The 19039-nt window shown below is 42.2% G+C and overlaps 1 protein-coding gene across 1 annotated transcript in view; it reads left to right on the top strand.

The window, feature by feature from the left end:
- LOC147703391 (uncharacterized) overlaps positions 1 to 19039 on the top strand; it is a 9287842-nt gene that overhangs the window by 7315282 nt on the left and 1953521 nt on the right. Inside the window, exon 31 of the mRNA XM_086931832.1 lies at positions 8085 to 8195. Within this exon, the coding sequence (XP_086787958.1) occupies positions 8085 to 8195 (111 nt within the window). The remainder of the gene's footprint in view (positions 1 to 8084; positions 8196 to 19039) is intronic.

Consider the following 19039-nt stretch of genomic DNA (forward strand, 5'->3'; position numbering starts at 1 on the left):
TTTTAGAATTCTTTGTTTCACACATTATCTTTTAAATCTTTGCTTGCACTTATTCGGTGTGAAGCCTCCTCATGGGTATTACTTTGTCCTTAGAAAATGTTCTTATTTATACCAATGTATGTGTAATAACTCACCAGACGTCAGGTGGAAATGTTAAGTTTTATTCACAATAAGGCTTCCGCCAGCACGACATGCAGGCACAAAATGGCAGTGAACTATGGGGCGCTCGAGCCACCAACTGTCAAGTACATTACGTAGGCAGCAGCACGAGAGCAGTGCCTCGCGCATTGCTAACAGTGCGAGCGCGAGGCAGGCAAGCTCACTACATATCTCCTTTCCCTAAAAGGAGGAGAAAAGGAAGAGAAGAGGAGAAGAGAGAGGAACCAAGGGAAGAGAGAAGAACAGGAGAACAAAAGGGGAAAAGAGATAAATCAACGGAATCTAATAGGAACCCTTATGGCTATGGTGCTCCTCCTCATCACAGAGGATTGAGGAGCTGATGGCTGTACACTGGTACCACTTTGGAAATCATCACAAGAAACATTTTTAGCACAATTAGAGTTCAACAGCTTGTCATCAAAACTTTTAACTTTTACAACCTTGTTGACATTCCACCAGTGCTGTCCATTAACACGAACAGCATTTCCACAGACTTTGTCGACCTTAACAATTTCACCAAACTTTGCATCACCTTTCTTTACAAACCCTTGTTTCTTAATCCTTATGCAGTCTCCCACAGCAAATGCTCTGCATTTCACCCGTTTCCTTTCATCAAAGTATTCTTTCTGTTTGGATTGTGTTTTTTCATTTTTTCTCCTGACCTGTTCATCAATTTCTTGGGGAGAGGAATGGGATTTGAACCATTTGGACATCCACGCAGGCCTAAATTCAGTGCATGGTTTCCTGCCCCTGAGTAGTTCAAAGGGTGACACCCCTGTGGATGAATGTGGGGTGGTTCTGTAGAACCACAACATGGCACTCACACTCTGGGGAACCTCTTTGTTGTGAACAATGGCCCATTTGACACAATCACCAATAACTCTGTTGAGTCTTTCCACCAAACCATTAGTTTGAGGGTGATAAAGGGAACTTCTATGGTGAGTGATGGCAGACTCTTTAAGAAATTCTTCCACTTCTGTGGACACAAATTGGACCCCATTGTCGGAGATGATAGAAAGAGGAAACCCTTCTCTCATGAAAATTTCTTTCATGAAGCCAATGATCTCTTTCGAGTCAACTTTGGACACAAACTTAGCTTCTGGCCATTTTGTGTAATAATCCATCATAACAATGGCAAATTTACACTGATGTGGTAAACTGTGGAATGGTCCTAGCACATTAATGCCAAGTTTCTCCCACGGCGCACCTGGAAGAGGTATAGGCGTGAGCGGGGGACAGGCTGTTCGAAAACTTTTATCACTAGAGGAACAGATAGTGCATTCTTGCACCATGGCATCAATATCTTTATCCATCTGAGGCCACCAAAAGTATTCTCTTACCCTACGCTTAGTGAGTGTGGCTCCGAGATGTCCTTCATGGGCTTTGGTTAAAAGTGTGGCTCTAATTTTCTCGGGGGGAACCAATTTCTCTGTTCTAAAAACTAGGCCATCTTCAATGGAAAGTTCCTCACTCACTTTCACATAGGGTTGCAACTCAATACCAACATTTCTTTCCCTCGGCCAACCTTGGACAATGTGTTTTTTAACTTCTTTCAGAGTTTGATCACTTTCTAAAGCTTCCCTCCAACCTTCTTGCCCCACAGAACATACATGTAACAATTCAACACTAGCAATAATGCAGTCTTCACCATCATCATAACAACCATCATCATTATCCGGTGTGGTCTTGCTAGTGAAGGAGGGTAGACGTGACAAAGCGTCGGCTCTCACATTTTTGCCACCAGCAATGTGAACCACATCAAAATTGAATTGCAATAACTTGGATGCAAGGCGAGCAATGCGGGGAGTAGCACTGCGTCCTTTCGTATCACCTAGAATAGACACTAAAGGTTTATGGTCTGTTTGGAGAGTAAATTTGCGCCCCCAGAGATAATTTTTGAACTTCTCGATGCCCCACCAACATGCAAGAAGCTCTTTCTCAATCACTGAGTAATGGGTTTCCGCCTCTCTAAGCACCCTGGACGCAAACCCAATGGTATGTTCACTTCCACAAACATCCTGTGTCAAAACAGCTCCCAATCCATAGTTACTGGCATCAACAGTCAAAGTGCAGGGGACATCCTGCACGTATGGTTTCAAAGCACTGACAGTGCACAGTTTATCCTTGATCCAATCAAACGCTTTACTACACTCTTCATCCCACACAAATTCACTTTTGTCTTGTAACAACTTAGAAATGGGGCGAATGTTGGTGGCATAGTCTTGGATGAATCGTGAATAGAACTCCGTGAGGCCTAAAAGTGATTTTACTCCTGCTTTGTCTTTAGGAGCTGATGCATCTACGATTGCTTGGACCAGACTGGGTTTGGGTGTGACGCCTTCACAAGAAATGGTGTGACCCAGATATTCCACACTGTCTTTAGAGAATACACACTTGTCTCTTTTGAGTACAACTCCATGCTCTTGGAAAATTGACAATATTTTAGATAACACTTGATCATGTTCCTGCTGATCCTTGGCATATATGAGGACGTCATCTTGAAATATGGCAATACTTTTGATACCTTTGAGAAGGTTGACCATTACTCTCTGGAAAACAGAGGCTGCCGACGCAAGGCCAAAAGGCATGCGGCAGAATTGATACAAACCAGATGGTGTGTTGAACGCAGTGAAATGGCGTGACTCTTTGTCAAGTTCGATTTGGTGGTATGCAGAGGCCAAGTCGAGTTTGGTGAAAACTTTAGCCCCTGCAACTACACCTAGCATTTCTGTGATGTTGGGTAATGGGTGTGAGTCCACCCAAATCACTTTGTTTAAGCTGCGCAGATCAATGCAGATTCTGAGATCATTGTTTTTCTTCCTCGCTACAACCAAAGCCGAAGACCAATCTGAGGATTCAATCGGTTCTATTACACCTCTTTTATGCATAGACAAGAGTTCTTTTTCTAGATCATTCCGGATGCTGAAGGGTACGCTCCTTATTTTGTGTTTGACAGGCACAGCATCATCCTTTATTTTTATCTTGTGCTTGAATCCTTTGATTTTTCCAAGTTCACCAGAAAATACTCTTGGGAATTTATTGAGGAGTTCTTCCACATGTGTTTGGTCACGAATAACTAAAATTTGTTCCTTTGCTCCAGGACGTAGCATCATACTGAACAAACCTTGATGGAACCATCCAAGAATGTCCAAACCATTGACAGCCACATAAATTTTCCCATAAATGTGCCTGTTTTTGAACACCAGGACATCTTCAAAATACCCTAGAAGTTCAATGCTTCTCCCTTCATAGGATACTGGTTCGCGATCAGGTGGTTGCAAAGGTCTATTTCCCCATTTCTCTTTGAATAAGGATTCACAGATCATTGTTATCCTGGCGCCTGAATCCACTAAAAGTCTCAGATTTTTATCACCAACACAAATGATAGCATAAGGATCAACACAGTCATCAGGATTCCCTGTTATTATGTCTCCTTCTTTTACCACGAGAACCATGTTTTTAAGTTCACATAGGGCATCATCGCTGTCACTTTCACTTGAGTCCTTTATACATGCAACTTGGTTAGGACCTTTCTTGCTTGTCTGGCAGACCTTGTCAAAATGCCCCAATTTGCCACATTTTCGACATGTGGCGTTCCTCGCGGGACATGGCCTTCCACTCCTAGCATGTGAAGGATAACCGCACCTGAAGCAGATATCAGTTCTTTTGAAAAAATTGCTCTGCTGAAAATCTTTTTTCCTCGCCACATTTTTAAAGCGAACAGGAGTCACCAATTCAACATTTTTACTTTCAAGTTCTCTGATAGAGGATTGTGATGTTTCAATACTTTTTGCTATGCGGATGGACTCATCTAAGGTGGGATTTTCCAAAGATAATAGCTTCTGTCTGATGGATTTATCCAGACATTTACTAATGAATTGATCACGCACTAGTTGTTCACTGAAATTTTCGAATTCGCATTCTGCAACCATTTTTCTCAAAGCAGTGACATACGTGTCGACATCTTCTTCCGTTTTTTGTGCTCTTTTGAAGAACTTATGCCTCAGGACAACGACACTGGGTTGTTTGTCATACCTCAACTTAAGTTTTCTAACTGTGTTTTGATACTCATCAGTCTCTTCACCACCTTCATCAATTACATCAGGTAAGTGTTTGAGAGTTTCTCTACCCTCAAAACCCAAAGAATGAAGAAGCAAAAATTTTTTCCTTTCAGCTCTAAACCTGTGTGCTCCAATGGCACCCAAATAGTTCTCGAAGGCATCAAACCATTTTCTCCATGCCACAGGTGGTTCCCCAGGAGTATCCAGGAATGGAGGCAGAGGGTGAATTGACTGCATCATTTATAATAGAGTGAAAATAGCGATGTATGTTATAATTTCCCGGAAACTGATCTGCAGAAGAGACACAGCTGTGACAGAACTTGCACAGGGGAAAAGTCAACTGTACTGGGGCAGCAATGACAATTATATTGCTAACTTGTCATGAGTCTAAATCTTGTGCGTGAATTCCCTTTGTATTTTGAAGTTATACTTCCCTTCCTGATGTAAATAAATGTCGTGCTAATAAATGCCGTTTCCAAAACGAGTGAAAACAAAGTACATCAAGGTTTTTTTTTTTTTTATGGTACAACACTGGTTTGTGCAGCAGAACACTTATTTTTCCGTTAAATTCCCATAGAGTTTGAGTTCACGAAGGAACGGAGACTTCCCCTTTAAGAAAACTAAGAGGCAGCCATCTGCCGGGATATTGATGTGGTGGGCGTAGACTTTCACACGCTCGACTTACATGAAAGTGCGCAGTCGCCTCAGGCAGGGAGATGATGAAGGAGGTCCAGCGTCGTCGAGAAACAGCGCCGATTTCTCTTTACCGGTGTACTGTCACTGCGCAGGGGACACAGCGAGGCGTCAGATCGCCGGTCAATTTCACCACCACACGAGGTAAACCTTTTTCTGCTTATGAAAATAAGCGGGTCCGTTGCGGAAGCCTTAGTCGTCGTCGCCAATAATGAGTGTAATAACTCACCAGACGTCAGGTGGAAATGTTAAGTTTTATTCACAATAAGGCTTCCGCCAGCACGACATGCAGGCACAAAATGGCAGTGAACTATGGGGCGCTCGAGCCACCAACTGTCAAGTACATTACGTAGGCAGCAGCACGAGAGCAGTGCCTCGCGCATTGCTAACAGTGCGAGCGCGAGGCAGGCAAGCTCACTACAGTATGTATTGTTATTTTTTAGAAAATCCGCCAAGTGGTTGCTTTCGCTCATGAAATTATCACTTCCTAATGATGACCCTTAAAGAAATCTTGGGTTGAAACGCCGTCGACGCACTGTCCTTGGCCTAAATCAGAGACCACCCTATTTTGTTTATTCGTCTATTGTGTATATTGTGATTTGTTATCTCTGCCATTGTTTTTGGATTTTTTATATGCTTGTTTCTCTGTAGTAACTGTGAGTGTAATTGTTTTGAGCGCCCTTGTTTTCATTTGACTTTAATAAAAATCCTTTTTTGCACTGATTTCGGTAATGTTTTTTGTGACATTGTGTAACTCATAGGCTTCCTTTTACTCTTTTCCCTTATTAATTTTTCTCATTTTCGTTTTTTGGTTGATTTTGACCTTCCCTTCAGGTTTTTATTGCTCATGAACCATTGTTTGGACTACTCAGGATTGTAAAGGCCTGCTATAAGGATGATATCGTTTTTAAGTGTGGCGACCCTTAGATATAGTAAACCTATATCTTTAGTAAGCAGTGCATGCACCATCTTACACAGGCTGCAATGGCAGGCCTGTAGTTCCATTTTGCATGGTCTCTCATGGGTGGCATAATGCATGCTTCAGCCAATGGGAGACGTCTGTGGTACCTATGTCCTGGGTACATGGGTACCATATACTAGGGACTGACAAGGGTACCCCAGTATCCAATCTGAGATGTACCTAGGTACTGAACACGAACAGTTTAGGAAGAAAGCAGATAGACTGGGGCCTGATTTGCAGGATCCCAATCAGACTAGTCAAAAAGCAGCTTAGCACCAGGCAAAAAGGGGGGATACACATGCAGAAGGATCCTACCTTCCTAGAACTACACTTACCGGTTTGGAGTTGGCATAGCGTAGTAGAAGATAGGGGGGATACCAGCAAAAGTGTGTCAGATTGAGTGTCAAGGTCCCACAGGTGTACAGCCAGTATGCATTTAAATTGACTCTTTGAAATCTGTGTTTTGGATTTGGCTCAAGCACCCTTCTGCCTTTGGCTCAGGGTTTTACAGCCACCAACTGCCACTTGCAGAGATTGTAAGGGGCAATCAAGAGATAGAACACACAAGGAGAGAACGATCTGGGGAACACCATGCTGCTGCAGTAGAAAGTTTTGGTGGGAGAAGTGCCAGGTGCTTTTCATACACAGTGTCATTCTGATCCACTTCTTCAGTCTTATTATATGCTCAACCATTAAACGCAAAGAGCGAGAGGTACACAAGGCTCTCTGGGAGGTAGACTGTGAGAGGTCAGCATCTGGCAGTCATCAGCTGTGCTTAGGAGAAAATTGCACTGCATGTCTGTCTTTGCAATAGTGCACTTTTCCAAATCTCTGACTCTGGTTTCCCATTTCCCTGTGCTATCTTCTCTTCATCTTTAATTTTCTCTTCCTCCTTCTCATTCTATTTCTTCCATCTATAATTTCTGCTTCATTATTAGCTTAATTTTCCATTCTCTTACTTGGCTTCTTTTTCGTTCCTCTTGGAGTTTTGCTTCTCTCTCCTTCCTTCTCCCTTCCTCTCTGTATGCATTCTTTTTGTCATCAGGTTTTTTACTCGCTGTTACCCTCCTCCTTTTCCTCTGTGTTTGTAGCTTGTGGCTGTCGGGGGTTGCACTCTTTTGTTTTCTACCTTATTCTTATTTTTCCGCATTTTGTTTTGCTCCAGGCAGAGATATACGCCATATTTTCTTTTTATTATCCAATGTTCTTGAACAAGCTCTCAAGATGATTTTCCCCATGTAGTTAGGATCTCCATATTTTGTTCAGATTAAGGGCCTCATTAGGATGGCGGACGGACCTGCGTCCGTCCGCCACCCACGAGTTGGAGGGACTGTCCGCAGGGGCAGCGGCGGTCCCTCCGGTGCAATCAGGATGTGACCACCACCCTGGTGGTCACATCCTGGATCGTTAGCCTTGCGGCGGGTGCTGCTTCAAGCAGCACCCACCACAAGGTTAAAAAAGCATGTGTTACATTTACATGTACAAAGCCTGCCGCTTTGTGCATGTAAACCCATGTGCACCACCCACCCTCCCTTCACCCTGGGGGCCCGCAACGGGCCCCCAAAGCAAAGACCGTATGCCTTTTCACGGCGGCAATGCCGCCGTGGAAAGGCATAGGACCGCCAGCATCATAATATGGCTGGTGATGTCTCGCAGACACCGCCACCATATGTATGCACTTTTTCCGCCGGTTGCGAAGGCGACCGGCGGAAAAGCGGCGGACGGTCTTACCATCCACCTCGAACCCTGCAGCGATCCTAATGTGGCGGGGGGTCTTTTCTGTGAGGATGGCGGACGGTTTGCCTCCGCCAGGCCGGTGGTGGCTACCACCGGCCTGGCGGAGGCAATCCGTCCGCCATCCTAATCGGACCCTTAGTTAGGATGCTTTTCTGTAAGCCATATGTTTCGTAGTTAAAAGGATCTCCAAGACAAATATCATCTAGTTACCAATAGACAATTGTTTCCTCATATCCACAAAATCAGAAGGAAAGTAGCTACTTATTTTGCACTGTAAACGTTTGTCACGTCTAGCTATGCGATAATCTCTGGATTCACTTTATAAAGAAGGCCTCGAGAAGGAATCTCCACAGGATTGTCTTTAGCATGCAGCATAAACCTGAAATGAAAAAAACATTTAGCATTGTATATATAGTGTCCTAACTGCCTGGAGCGTGCAGAACAGGTATTAATTTATTATCATTTTCTTCCAGACATTTGGACTTCATCTGAACAAGGATGATGACGCTGGAAAGAAGGAGCAGGAAGATACTACAAAGACAATGGATTCCGCTGTTGAATCAGACCCTACAAGCAATAGAGAGGTGTGATTGGGATTTTTGACATTTAAATCAGATTATAATAAGGGGATGAGTTAAGTAGACATCGCAAATGGAACCTTCCCTGGACTACACATAGTACACATGCTTTAAGCTCTTTATGTATTCTCTTCTCATTTGCAAGTTGTTTTCCTTGGGGGAGGGTTTGTGTTTTGACAGGCAACTGTCCTGACATTTGGTGCACTCCTAGGCTATTTTATTGGAATCTCTGGTGTAAATAGATGTTCTTCTTTGTGGCTCCCTATTCAACAAAACATCTCTGCTCAAGGGAGGGACCCCCAAACACACTGCAAAAATATATTTCAAAATGTTCAATGCAGAATAATATTTAAACCAGGAAGGATGTAGGAGGCATCAGTCTCCATATCATTTTGTAGGTCTGGTGTAGAGAAAGCTTTAGAGTTATTGGCAGCCTCATGTTATCTAAAACAAAATAAAAAAATGTGTATATGCACACACACACGCTCTCAAACTTTCTCCCGTCTTTATCTATTGGTCTCTGTTAGTGTCATTCATATTTTACTTCAGCCTACCATAGTTTAAAGCAGTGATACTCAAAGACTCAAAGTAGGGCCCAGGGGCCACGTTTCCCTCCGGACCTTTGCATGCTGCCCCCACGGTCATCAGCTTCACTGGGCTGCTGTTTACTCGACTCAGCACTAACATGAAAAATATGTTAAATTAATGGAAAACAATGATGTAATTTATAACTGAAGATAAAGAAAGTAAGTAACTAGGAAATCCAGCTTAACTTTAGAAAGACTTTTATTTCTAAAGACATCTTGCAACAATCGTAAAAATATGATAGTCTCTTCAAAATTCAAAAAGTGTATTTTATTTACATTAAGAATCATTTAATTCGTTTTGGGAGCAGTTTTTAAAGTTTGGAATATAGTTCGAAAGAATTTACAGATTCCTGGGGTCTCCAGGTATACACCTACCACCGCTATAGGATTATTATCTTCGATCTTCTGGGACTATGTTGCAGCTAGTTGGAGGTCGAAAGGAATTATTCGAATTGGCGATTTTTATCAGGCTGATGGCGTCTGTTTCTCATTTTCAGGCTTGGCGGATAAATATAAATTATCTAAAACTAAATTTTTCAAATTTCTACAGATAAGGGACTTTTTAGGCAAACACCCAATCAGGTTGACATCATATAAGATTGAAGAGTCTATTAGGCATCAGGAAAACATTGTTTCTCTGTATAAAATAATATTAGCTGCAAGATCGGACGACTTCGAGAAATATTATTCTAAATGGGGAAGCTGGCGGGAAATCAGTTGGTTTCTTTAGAGAAATCGATTGATATTGCTGGGAGAATTTTGCTGGCAGCTAATTTAAAAACCCAGCATTATAAAACACTATTTAACCTGTACCATACTCCTGCTAAGATGATGAAATGGGGGAGTCATAATGATGGGAAATGTTTTCGGTGTGGTGCAGATAATGCTGATATTCTTCATATATTCTATTTATGTTCCACTCTGATTCCTCTGGTAGGATCTATGGAAAGGTTTTTGTCAGAGATCACTGGAGTACCTATTAAAATTTCAACTTCCATGATGCTGTTAGGGATTGGGGAGGAGCTGTGCCAAGGGATGCCAGTGTACAAATGTTGCTATCTAATATTCATAGCCACGGCTGTGGCACGGATATCTAAATCTTCCTTCTGATTACAGCAGGAGGTCACATCTTTTGAAATGTGGCGGGCCAAGTTCTGTAATATCTTTAATATGGAATTTAGTCTTTACTCCTTTAAAGGTCCCAGAAAAAGAATGGTTGGTCTTTATGTGTGGGGGCAATGATTGACTATATGGCGGATAAATATTAATGTGTATAGGGAAGGAGCTGTAAATTGCTGTGTTTTTTCTGCTCTAGTTTCTTAATCTTTCTTTTTGTAGGATTGATCGACCCTATGATGGACTGAGATTAATCTTTGTATAGGAGGACAAACTGAATTATTATTGTGTTATGATTTAAGATAAGTGGTTATTTGTATTTTGATGCTGTGGATATCTCAATTAAAAAAAAAGAATCATTTCATCATAGTACGTCATATCAGTGCATTCAGGAGATTTTTTGCATTGAGGAGTTTTTGATTTAAGGAGAAAGTTTTTTAACATGAATTTAGAATTATTTATGCTTCTCTCCACCCTGACCACAATGTCCATAGTTAACAAAGAGTTAAGTCAGTTGTTAGGTGCACCCTGTCAGTGGGCTGTTTCCTGGCACAGCCCATGGTACACTGCCATATCGACTTTAGAAGTCGTAATACTGCAGGCTGTGGACCACCACTGCTGCACCACTGCGACTCTGGCGGTCTTTCGACTTGTAATCAGGCCCTAAAGCCTTTGGTCTCTGGCAAAATGTTTGTGAGTACCAATGATATAAAGCATATGGCAATGGGCCAGCACACTTCAGCCATTGACTGTTTTCCACTCTGAGGGATTATTGACACAATATCGAGGTAAATAATATCGTTTGACACAAATATTATGTCAAAAAAATGGTTTACCAAAATCTTGTGTTCCTGTACTTATATTGTTAAGTACTAAAATATCGGAAACAAAATATTGTTGAAACTAATATCATCATAGAAAATACAAGAATATAAATATTTTAATATAATAGATCTTAAAGTTGTAAAATAAATATTTAATATGTACATATAATCAGAGGCAAATTAAATAAATTCCACTAACAATTAATACTAAATATACATATATAATCATTTAAACACACACATATATGTCTGTATATATATATATATATATATTTATATATTTATATATATATATATATATATATTACCTACTGGCGGTCGCCAGTAGGTAGTTATAGTTAGGATTTTTTTCAATGCAAAATCTCAAAATTCTATTTGGAATAACTTTGGCGCCGGTTGACGAATCTGCCTGCAAACGTCCTCAAATTTGCCTCGCGGAGCTCCGGTCCTTCCTTGAAAGTTTCGGGGGGATTCGTCAAGCGGGGGCCGAGATAAAAGGGGGGTCCCAAAACGTGTTTTCCCCATGTTAATTTCCATAGGGCGGTCGAACTCACTTTTAGCCCGAACGGCTGAATGGATTTGCACCAAACTTGGCAAAATTGCAGGGACTGGTAGCCGATGTGCCTTTGCTATGTCTCAAGATATGTGCTCCAGTGCTTTTTGAGTAACTTAGGTTAAAAAAAATATATATATCTATGGCAGGGCCCCGGTACACGCACCGGGGAACGCTCTGGGCGCGCCACGCGACTTGCGCACAGAAAGCTGATTGGCTTCCGGGTATCTGTAAACATTTGAAACAGTCCAGAGCGTCCGCCATCTTGTGTCTCGGTAGGATCGAGACACAAGAGGTGGCCAAAACAAAGGGGGAAATGACCATAAGGGGGCAGGGTAGACCCACCCTGACCCCCTAGGTTTGATGTGGGGGCTATAAAAGGGCCCAGCGGGGCAATTTTTTTTTTTTTTTTTTCGATTTTCGCAGAGGGAGCGCCCGGTACGCGCACCGGGGAGCGCACCGGGAAGCGCACAAAAGAGAAAAAAGAATGCCAGAGTTTAAAATTTTTAGCAATATTTTATAAATGGGAGGTAGTTCTGAAAATAACTTTTTTTTAATTCTTTTTGTTGTTTTATATTTTTTTATTATTTTTTTGTATTTTTTGAACAATTTTATATCTTTTTTGTGTTTTTTAAGGGAACAAACAAAAAACAGGGAATTGGAAATGGCTCAACAGGAGCAAAAAAAAAGAAAATAATTACTGCTTCCTTTTCTTGCTGCATTGGTGGTTGTCCACAGCATTATTTATTAAGGTGACACTAAGTTCACCATAACATAATGTTTTGCCACAGAAAATGCAAAGAATTTTGATGGTGCCAAATTTTTGTTGAATATTTGGCATCCTTCAGGACTAGAAAGTGAGTGTTCAGTAGAGGAGGTGCTGGCCACAGGGGGTGGGTTGTTTCAAAGTTCCTGTACTTCAGCCTGGGCTAAGTTATTGGGATGCCACCTCTCCATGTGGTGGATCATGGTAAAATTACCAAAAGAATATTTCATTTTGGGATTGCCCCTGGAGAGGACTTTGCCACAAATAAGACAGGTGACTTTGGGGGCGTTCACCTTTTTCTGGTCTTCAGGAAAAGAAAAGAATTGCCAAATAAAGTGCACTTTAACGTGCCTTTGCCTTGGTTCTTCAGGCAGGAAGCGCCTTGGTTGTTCCTCCTCCTCCTCTTCTTCCTCCTCTTCTTCTTGTCCTCCAAGAAACTGTGGTGGTGGACCTTCCTTTCTTGGTGGTGGTGGTGGGGGTGCACCAGCTGCAGCTACAAGTGATGCCATTGCTTGCTCAAAAATAGCTCTTGCTCTCTCAATGAAGAAAGTTAGAATGAGGAAAAAAGGAAGGGGCTTTCATTATTTGGAGAAAAAAAATGATGAGAACCAATGAAAAGTGTTACTTTCAAGTCACATCACCCGATGCGCTTACGTTACGCGCTCCGGCGCGCTTACGTTACGCTCACCGGGCCGTGCCGCGGAGCGCTTCCGGGTGCATTTACGCAGTGCGTCATAAGACACATCGCGCAGCTACGCGATACGTCACGCTTACGCGACGCGTCACAATGTTGTTTTCGATCACGACATTGGCGCTAACGGGACGCTTCCCGGTTCGCGCACCGGGGCGCTTCAAAATACTACGCTTTCCGGGGCGCTCACCAGGGCGCGCACCGGGAGCGCTCCAGGGCAAAAAAACAAAACAATATACAAAAAAAAATTGGAAAAATTGTAGGGACTGGTAGCCCGAGGTGCCTTTGCTATGTCTCAAGATATATGCTCCAGTGGTTTTTAAGAAAATTAACTTTGAAAAAATATATATTGGGCTACATTGGGCTATATATATGTTAGAGCCCAAATGTAGCCCAAATGTAGCCCAATGTAGCCCAATGTAGCCCAAAGATGGCCACCAGAGACAAAAAAATACAAATGTAGCCCAAATATCAGCCAGATGTAGAGCAACTATAATCCAATGACAGAATGTACCAGAGTGTTCTAAAGAACAACTAGAGCGCTAACAGTCTTACTTATAAAGTGAGACTTATAGTTAGGAATTAGCATTAAAAAAACCTTTGAAATTCACTGAAAAAACGATAGGTTTCACACTAGTTATAGTTAGGAATTAGCATTTAAAAAAACCTAAGAAATTCACTGGAAAAACCATAGGTTTCACACCAGTTATAGTTAGGAATTAACATTTAAAAAACCTATTAAATTCACTGAAAAAAACATAGGTTTCACACCAGTTATAGTTAACTGGAAATTTTACTGTCATAAAACCATTGAAATTCCACGTTATAGTTAGTTGGACTCACTATAACTTGCGCGTGCAATGCACTGCTGATGACGTCACATATCACATCACTCATGACATGGTCAGTGACATCTCTCATGACATCACTGATGACACCATCCTTGTGACAGAGTGACAGACCTCCTTTCAGTGTAATGTAACCCTTGAAACACATATTCAAAAATAGAAACTAACATTTTCAAAAAAATGGAGATACCCATACCAGTTACAACAACCGATTCAGAAATTACAGCATCTATATACACATCCACTCATTCACCAACAGTTCTATATAGTCACTCATACATATACTCACTCATCATATTTAGTGATACACCTATACATCCTGTTACACACACACAGTCATCCAAAAGTTACTCACACATGCAAATAAACTATTGAACATCCATTTATTTGCATATACAACTATACACAAACTACTACCTTACTTCTAAGGAAACTTACACATACTTACTCACTTAAACAATCACCTATAGAAACACACACTTATTTAAAAAGGAACTCTTACAATCTCTCACTCTCTCATATACTCACTTATATACATCAATACTCACAAATACTAGATTAAAACATATCTTGTGACTGATAAAGACACTAGTGAGATAGCCATTCACTCACTAACACACACATATACACATTCATCCACCCATACAGTCCTGCACATATGCTGTCTTCAAAACACATACAAACAGTGAGTCAATCATTGATGCATCTATGTGCTAAGTAATACCCCCACCAAACCATACTGACACTCATACTGATACTAAAAAAACATCTAATAACCCATATACACACACATGTAGCTACTCACCAACCCATGCAGCCACTTATACACAAAGTGAAACACTGATACATATATTTAAATATTTAAACATTACTCGCTAATATATGTATTCACTAAGATACACTTAATAAGCCAGTTAACCAATCAAATTTTATTTTTTAAAATATCTTTTTAGACACTTATTTAAACCTTTATTCTTCCATCGACCTTTACATATACATATATAAAACATATTTATTTTTCAGAAAGGCACACATTCACTGGATGGGTTCATCAGTGATGTCATGAGTGATGTCACTGACCATGTCATGAGTGATGTAATATGTGACGTCATCATTTAAGGTGTTTACTGTTTTTGTTGCGATGTATATATTTATAAGTTATTAAAGTGTTATAAACCTACTACTTTATTGGAGTGCTATATATTTTTAATGTGACACATAATTGTGAAGACTTTGATGTACAAAATGGCATCCCTGGAAACTTCCGCTTCAGGCTCGGTCCCACACACACTTACAGTGAGAATCCCCTCCCCAATCACAATACAGGATCGTTATCAGATAGTAGGAACGCGTGTGGTGTGACGGATCTCATGGGGTGGGGGCCTTGATCTACTGTAACTCCTTTGAAGAGGGGTGATTCTTTACAGTTGGGGCCATAAACTACATCCGCAGGGCTAGGTGATAGCCTGGTACCGTCCTGGACAATCGGACACAGAGGAAGAGTAGTGTCAGAGGGTGCGGTAGTGAATAGGGTGAAAGGGTGGTGTCGGGCGGGCACAGGGTGTGATTCTCAGGGAAGAGCAGCGCAGATGGGGGGAGGTCTATGGCCCATGCATAAGACAGAGAGCGGGGTGACCAGTGCGTGGGGGAGATGCTTGCGAGGGTGGGGAGCCATGCTAAGGATCTGCGTCGTGCAGAGAGTGGGTCTGGTCAAGGCATCTAAAATGACTGCCGTGCACGACAAAAGTGTGGCATTGGAAAAAAAGCAAGATGGCGCAGACAAGGTTTATCAATACGGATTAATTTATAACAATTATTTTTATCAATATATTTACTCGCAGCGTCAAAATGGCGGTCAACACTTCCTGATTTCCTTCAAATCGAACGTTAACAGACGTCACGCAGCAAAAAAAAACAAAAAACGCTCACTCGCAGCCGCTGGAAGACAAGTATCAACATATATGAGCATCCTCAGCCACCCTCAGAAAACATAGGAGGTCAGGATACGTCTCCCGTACCCCCTTATACCCATTTCCCACATTGTTTTTCATCCATCTTGTAATTTATTTAAAACGAAACACAATTTTTTGTTTTTTTTTTTGTGGCCCCGCGGGACACTTTAATATCCCCCTCATCAATCCTAGGGGGTCAGAAGGGGTCTACCTTGCCCCCTTTCCTTCATTTCCCCCTTCGTTTTGGCCTCCTCTTGTCTCTCGATCCTACCGAGAGACAAGATGGCGGCCGCTTAAGACTGTTTAGAATGTTGACAGACACCGGAGAGCCAATCAGCTTCGCTTCACAAAGCTCCGTTACGCGAAAAGTACGCGATCTGGAGCGCTATCCGGGACGCTGTCACAGATATATCTGTTTATTTAAACGTTAATTTCTCAAAATCCACTGGAGCACATATATTGAGACCCAGCAAAGGCACATCGGGCTAACAGTCCCTACAATTTTGCCAAGTTTCGTGTAAATCCATTCAGCCGTTCGAGCTAAAAGTGAGGCCAAACGCCCTGTGGAAAAATGAATGGGAAAAACGCGTTTTGGGACCCTTCTTTTTTCTCGGCCCCCCCTTGACGAAACCCCCCCAAATTTTCAGGGGCTGATCAGAAAAAAATGTGCCATTTTCCTGAAAATTTCAGCCGATTCCGTCCACAAACGCCAAAGTTATTAGACATAGAATTTTCAAAAGTTCCATAGAGAAAAAATCCTAACTATATATACCTACTGGCGACCGCCAGTAGGTAATATATATATATATATATATATATTTTTCATGGAGAGTGAAGTTGGCGGGCGTCTCCGTGCCCGTTTTCAAGAGGCCACCCTGCAGGGTTGGAGGCTCCCTACTCGGAGGTTTGTGTAAGAAAATGATGAAGGAGCATGACCCACACGCTGCCGCTAAACCTACTTAGGAGGTGTCATATGGCGAAAACAACGGCAGCGCTGGAAGGGATTTGGCTGGGGGATGATTCCCCTTCCAATCGTCCTGGAGACAGGAGCCTGCAAATCAAGATGTCTCAACATCCTGCATTACGCGAATTCAAACAATTTGACTGATTTCCATTGGGATTCATGTAACAACGTGTGCATCAGGTAGATGAGCAGAATACCATCCTTCTGACAGCAAAACGAGAAATTCCTCACAAACAACATTTACCTGCACGGATTGATGCACTCTGGGAGATGCAGGCTATCATCAGTCACATGATCAGAGACGTTACAAATAACGCGAGCACAGAAGCACCTGGTGAAACTTTCTGCCTGTGATCAAGGCTGTAGTGCCGAAACTAGTTGGACTGCAGAAAGCGCTGTGCAACAAATCTTGAATAAAAGCTCCGTTTCCTGAAGTGGGCCTCTAGTGTGTTTTCATGGAGAGTGAAGTTGGCGGGCGTCTCCGTGCCCGTTTTCAAGAGGCCACCCTGCAGGGTTGGAGGCTCCCTACTCGGAGGTTTGTGTAAGAAAATGATGAAGGAGCATGACCCACACGCTGCCGCTAAACCTACTTAGGAGGTGTCATATGGCGAAAACAACGGCAGCGCTGGAAGGGATTTGGCTGGGGGATGATTCCCCTTCCAATCGTTCTGGAGACAGGAGCCTGCAAATCAAGATGTCTCAACATCCTGCATTACGCGAATTCAAACAATTTGACTGATTTCCATTGGGATTCATGTAACAACGTGTGCATCAGGTAGCTGAGCAGAATACCATCCTTCTGACAGCTAAACGAGAAATTCCTCACAAACAACATTTACCTGCACGGATTGATGCACTCTGGGAGATGCAGGCTATCATCAGTCACGTGATCAGAGACGTTACAAATAACGCGAGCACAGAAGCACCTGGTGAAACTTTCTGCCCGTGATCAAGGCTGTAGTGCCGAAACTAGTTGGACTGCAGAAAGCGCTGTGCAACAAATCTTGAATAAAAGCTCCGTTTCCTGAAGTGGGCCTCTAGTGTGTTTTCATGGAGAGTGAAGTTGGCGGGCGTCTCCGTGCCCGTTTTCAAGAGGCCACCCTGCAGGGTTGGAGGCTCCCTACTCGGAGGTTTGTGTAAGAATATATATATATATATATATATATATATAATATATATATATATATATATCCACACGGGCTCTCAGCAAGGCACTCGAAGCATAATAAAGCAGCGCTGCCTCAAGAAAACAGCAGACCCAAAGGCATTCCGTGAGTTGTTTTTATTCCGCAACGAACAGCAGCATAACGTTTCGGCCTCTCAAAGGCCTTGGTCACATATTACCTACTGGCGATAGCCAGTAGGTATATATAGTTAGGATTTTTTTCCTATGGGATTTCTGAAAATTCTATGTCTAATAACTTTGACGTTTGAGGACAGAATTGGCTGAAATTTTCAGGAAAATGGAACATTTTGTTTCTGAGCAGCCCCTGAAAATTTGGGGGGGTTTCGTCAAGGGGGGGCCGAGAAAAAAGGGGGGTCCCAAAACGTGTTTTTCCCATGCAATTTTCCATAGGGCGGTTGGCCTCACTTTTAGCCTGAACAGCTGAATGGATTTACACCAAACTTGGCAAAATTGTAGGGACTGGTAGCCCGATGTGCCTTTGCTATGTCTCAAGATATAGGCTCCAGTGGTTTTTACGAAAATTAACTTTGAAAAATATATATTGGGCTACATTGGGCTATATATATGTTGGAGCCCAAATGTAGCCCAATGTAGCCCAATGTAGCCCAATGTAGCCCAAAGATGGCCACCAGAGACAAAAAAAACAAATGTAGCCCAAATATCAGCCAGATGTAGCCCAACTATAGCCCAATGACAGAATGTCCCAGAGTGTTCTAAAGAACAACTAGAGTGCTAACAGTCCTACTTATTACAAAGGTATGGCACACCTGAAGCCATCTTGATTGGAATAAAGTGGTAACTCTTAAAACATTTAATTTAAAAAGGAACAAAATGAGGGGGTTCATTTTGCCATAGAAAGTATGATTAGCGAATATATGACGAAATCCCGCATACCATCAGTCCGCAAAAAAAATCCTGCATGTACTATTAGGCCGCAAATTAAAATAACGAAAACTTTTAGAACGAATATGCCTTTAGCATACACTAAACAACTAAACTACCCTAAACCCTAAAACACTACCCCCAGCATGACCCTACACTACACAAACAGTACAACACTACCCTAAACCCTAAAACACTACCCCCAGCATGACCCTACACTACGCAAACACTACAACACTACCCAAAACCCTAAAACACTACACCCCAGCATGACCCTACACTACGCAAACACTACAACACTACCCTAAACCCTAAAACACTACCCCCAGCATGACCCTACACTACACAAACACTACAACACAACCCTAAACCCTAAAACACTACCCCCAGCATGACCCTACACTACGCAAACACTACAACACTACCCTAAACCCTAAAACACTACCCCCAGCATGACCCTACACTACGCAAACACTACAAC

Source organism: Lissotriton vulgaris, chromosome 7 (assembly GCF_964263255.1).
Source record: "Lissotriton vulgaris chromosome 7, aLisVul1.2, whole genome shotgun sequence".
NCBI classification, from domain to species: domain Eukaryota; kingdom Metazoa; phylum Chordata; class Amphibia; order Caudata; family Salamandridae; genus Lissotriton; species Lissotriton vulgaris.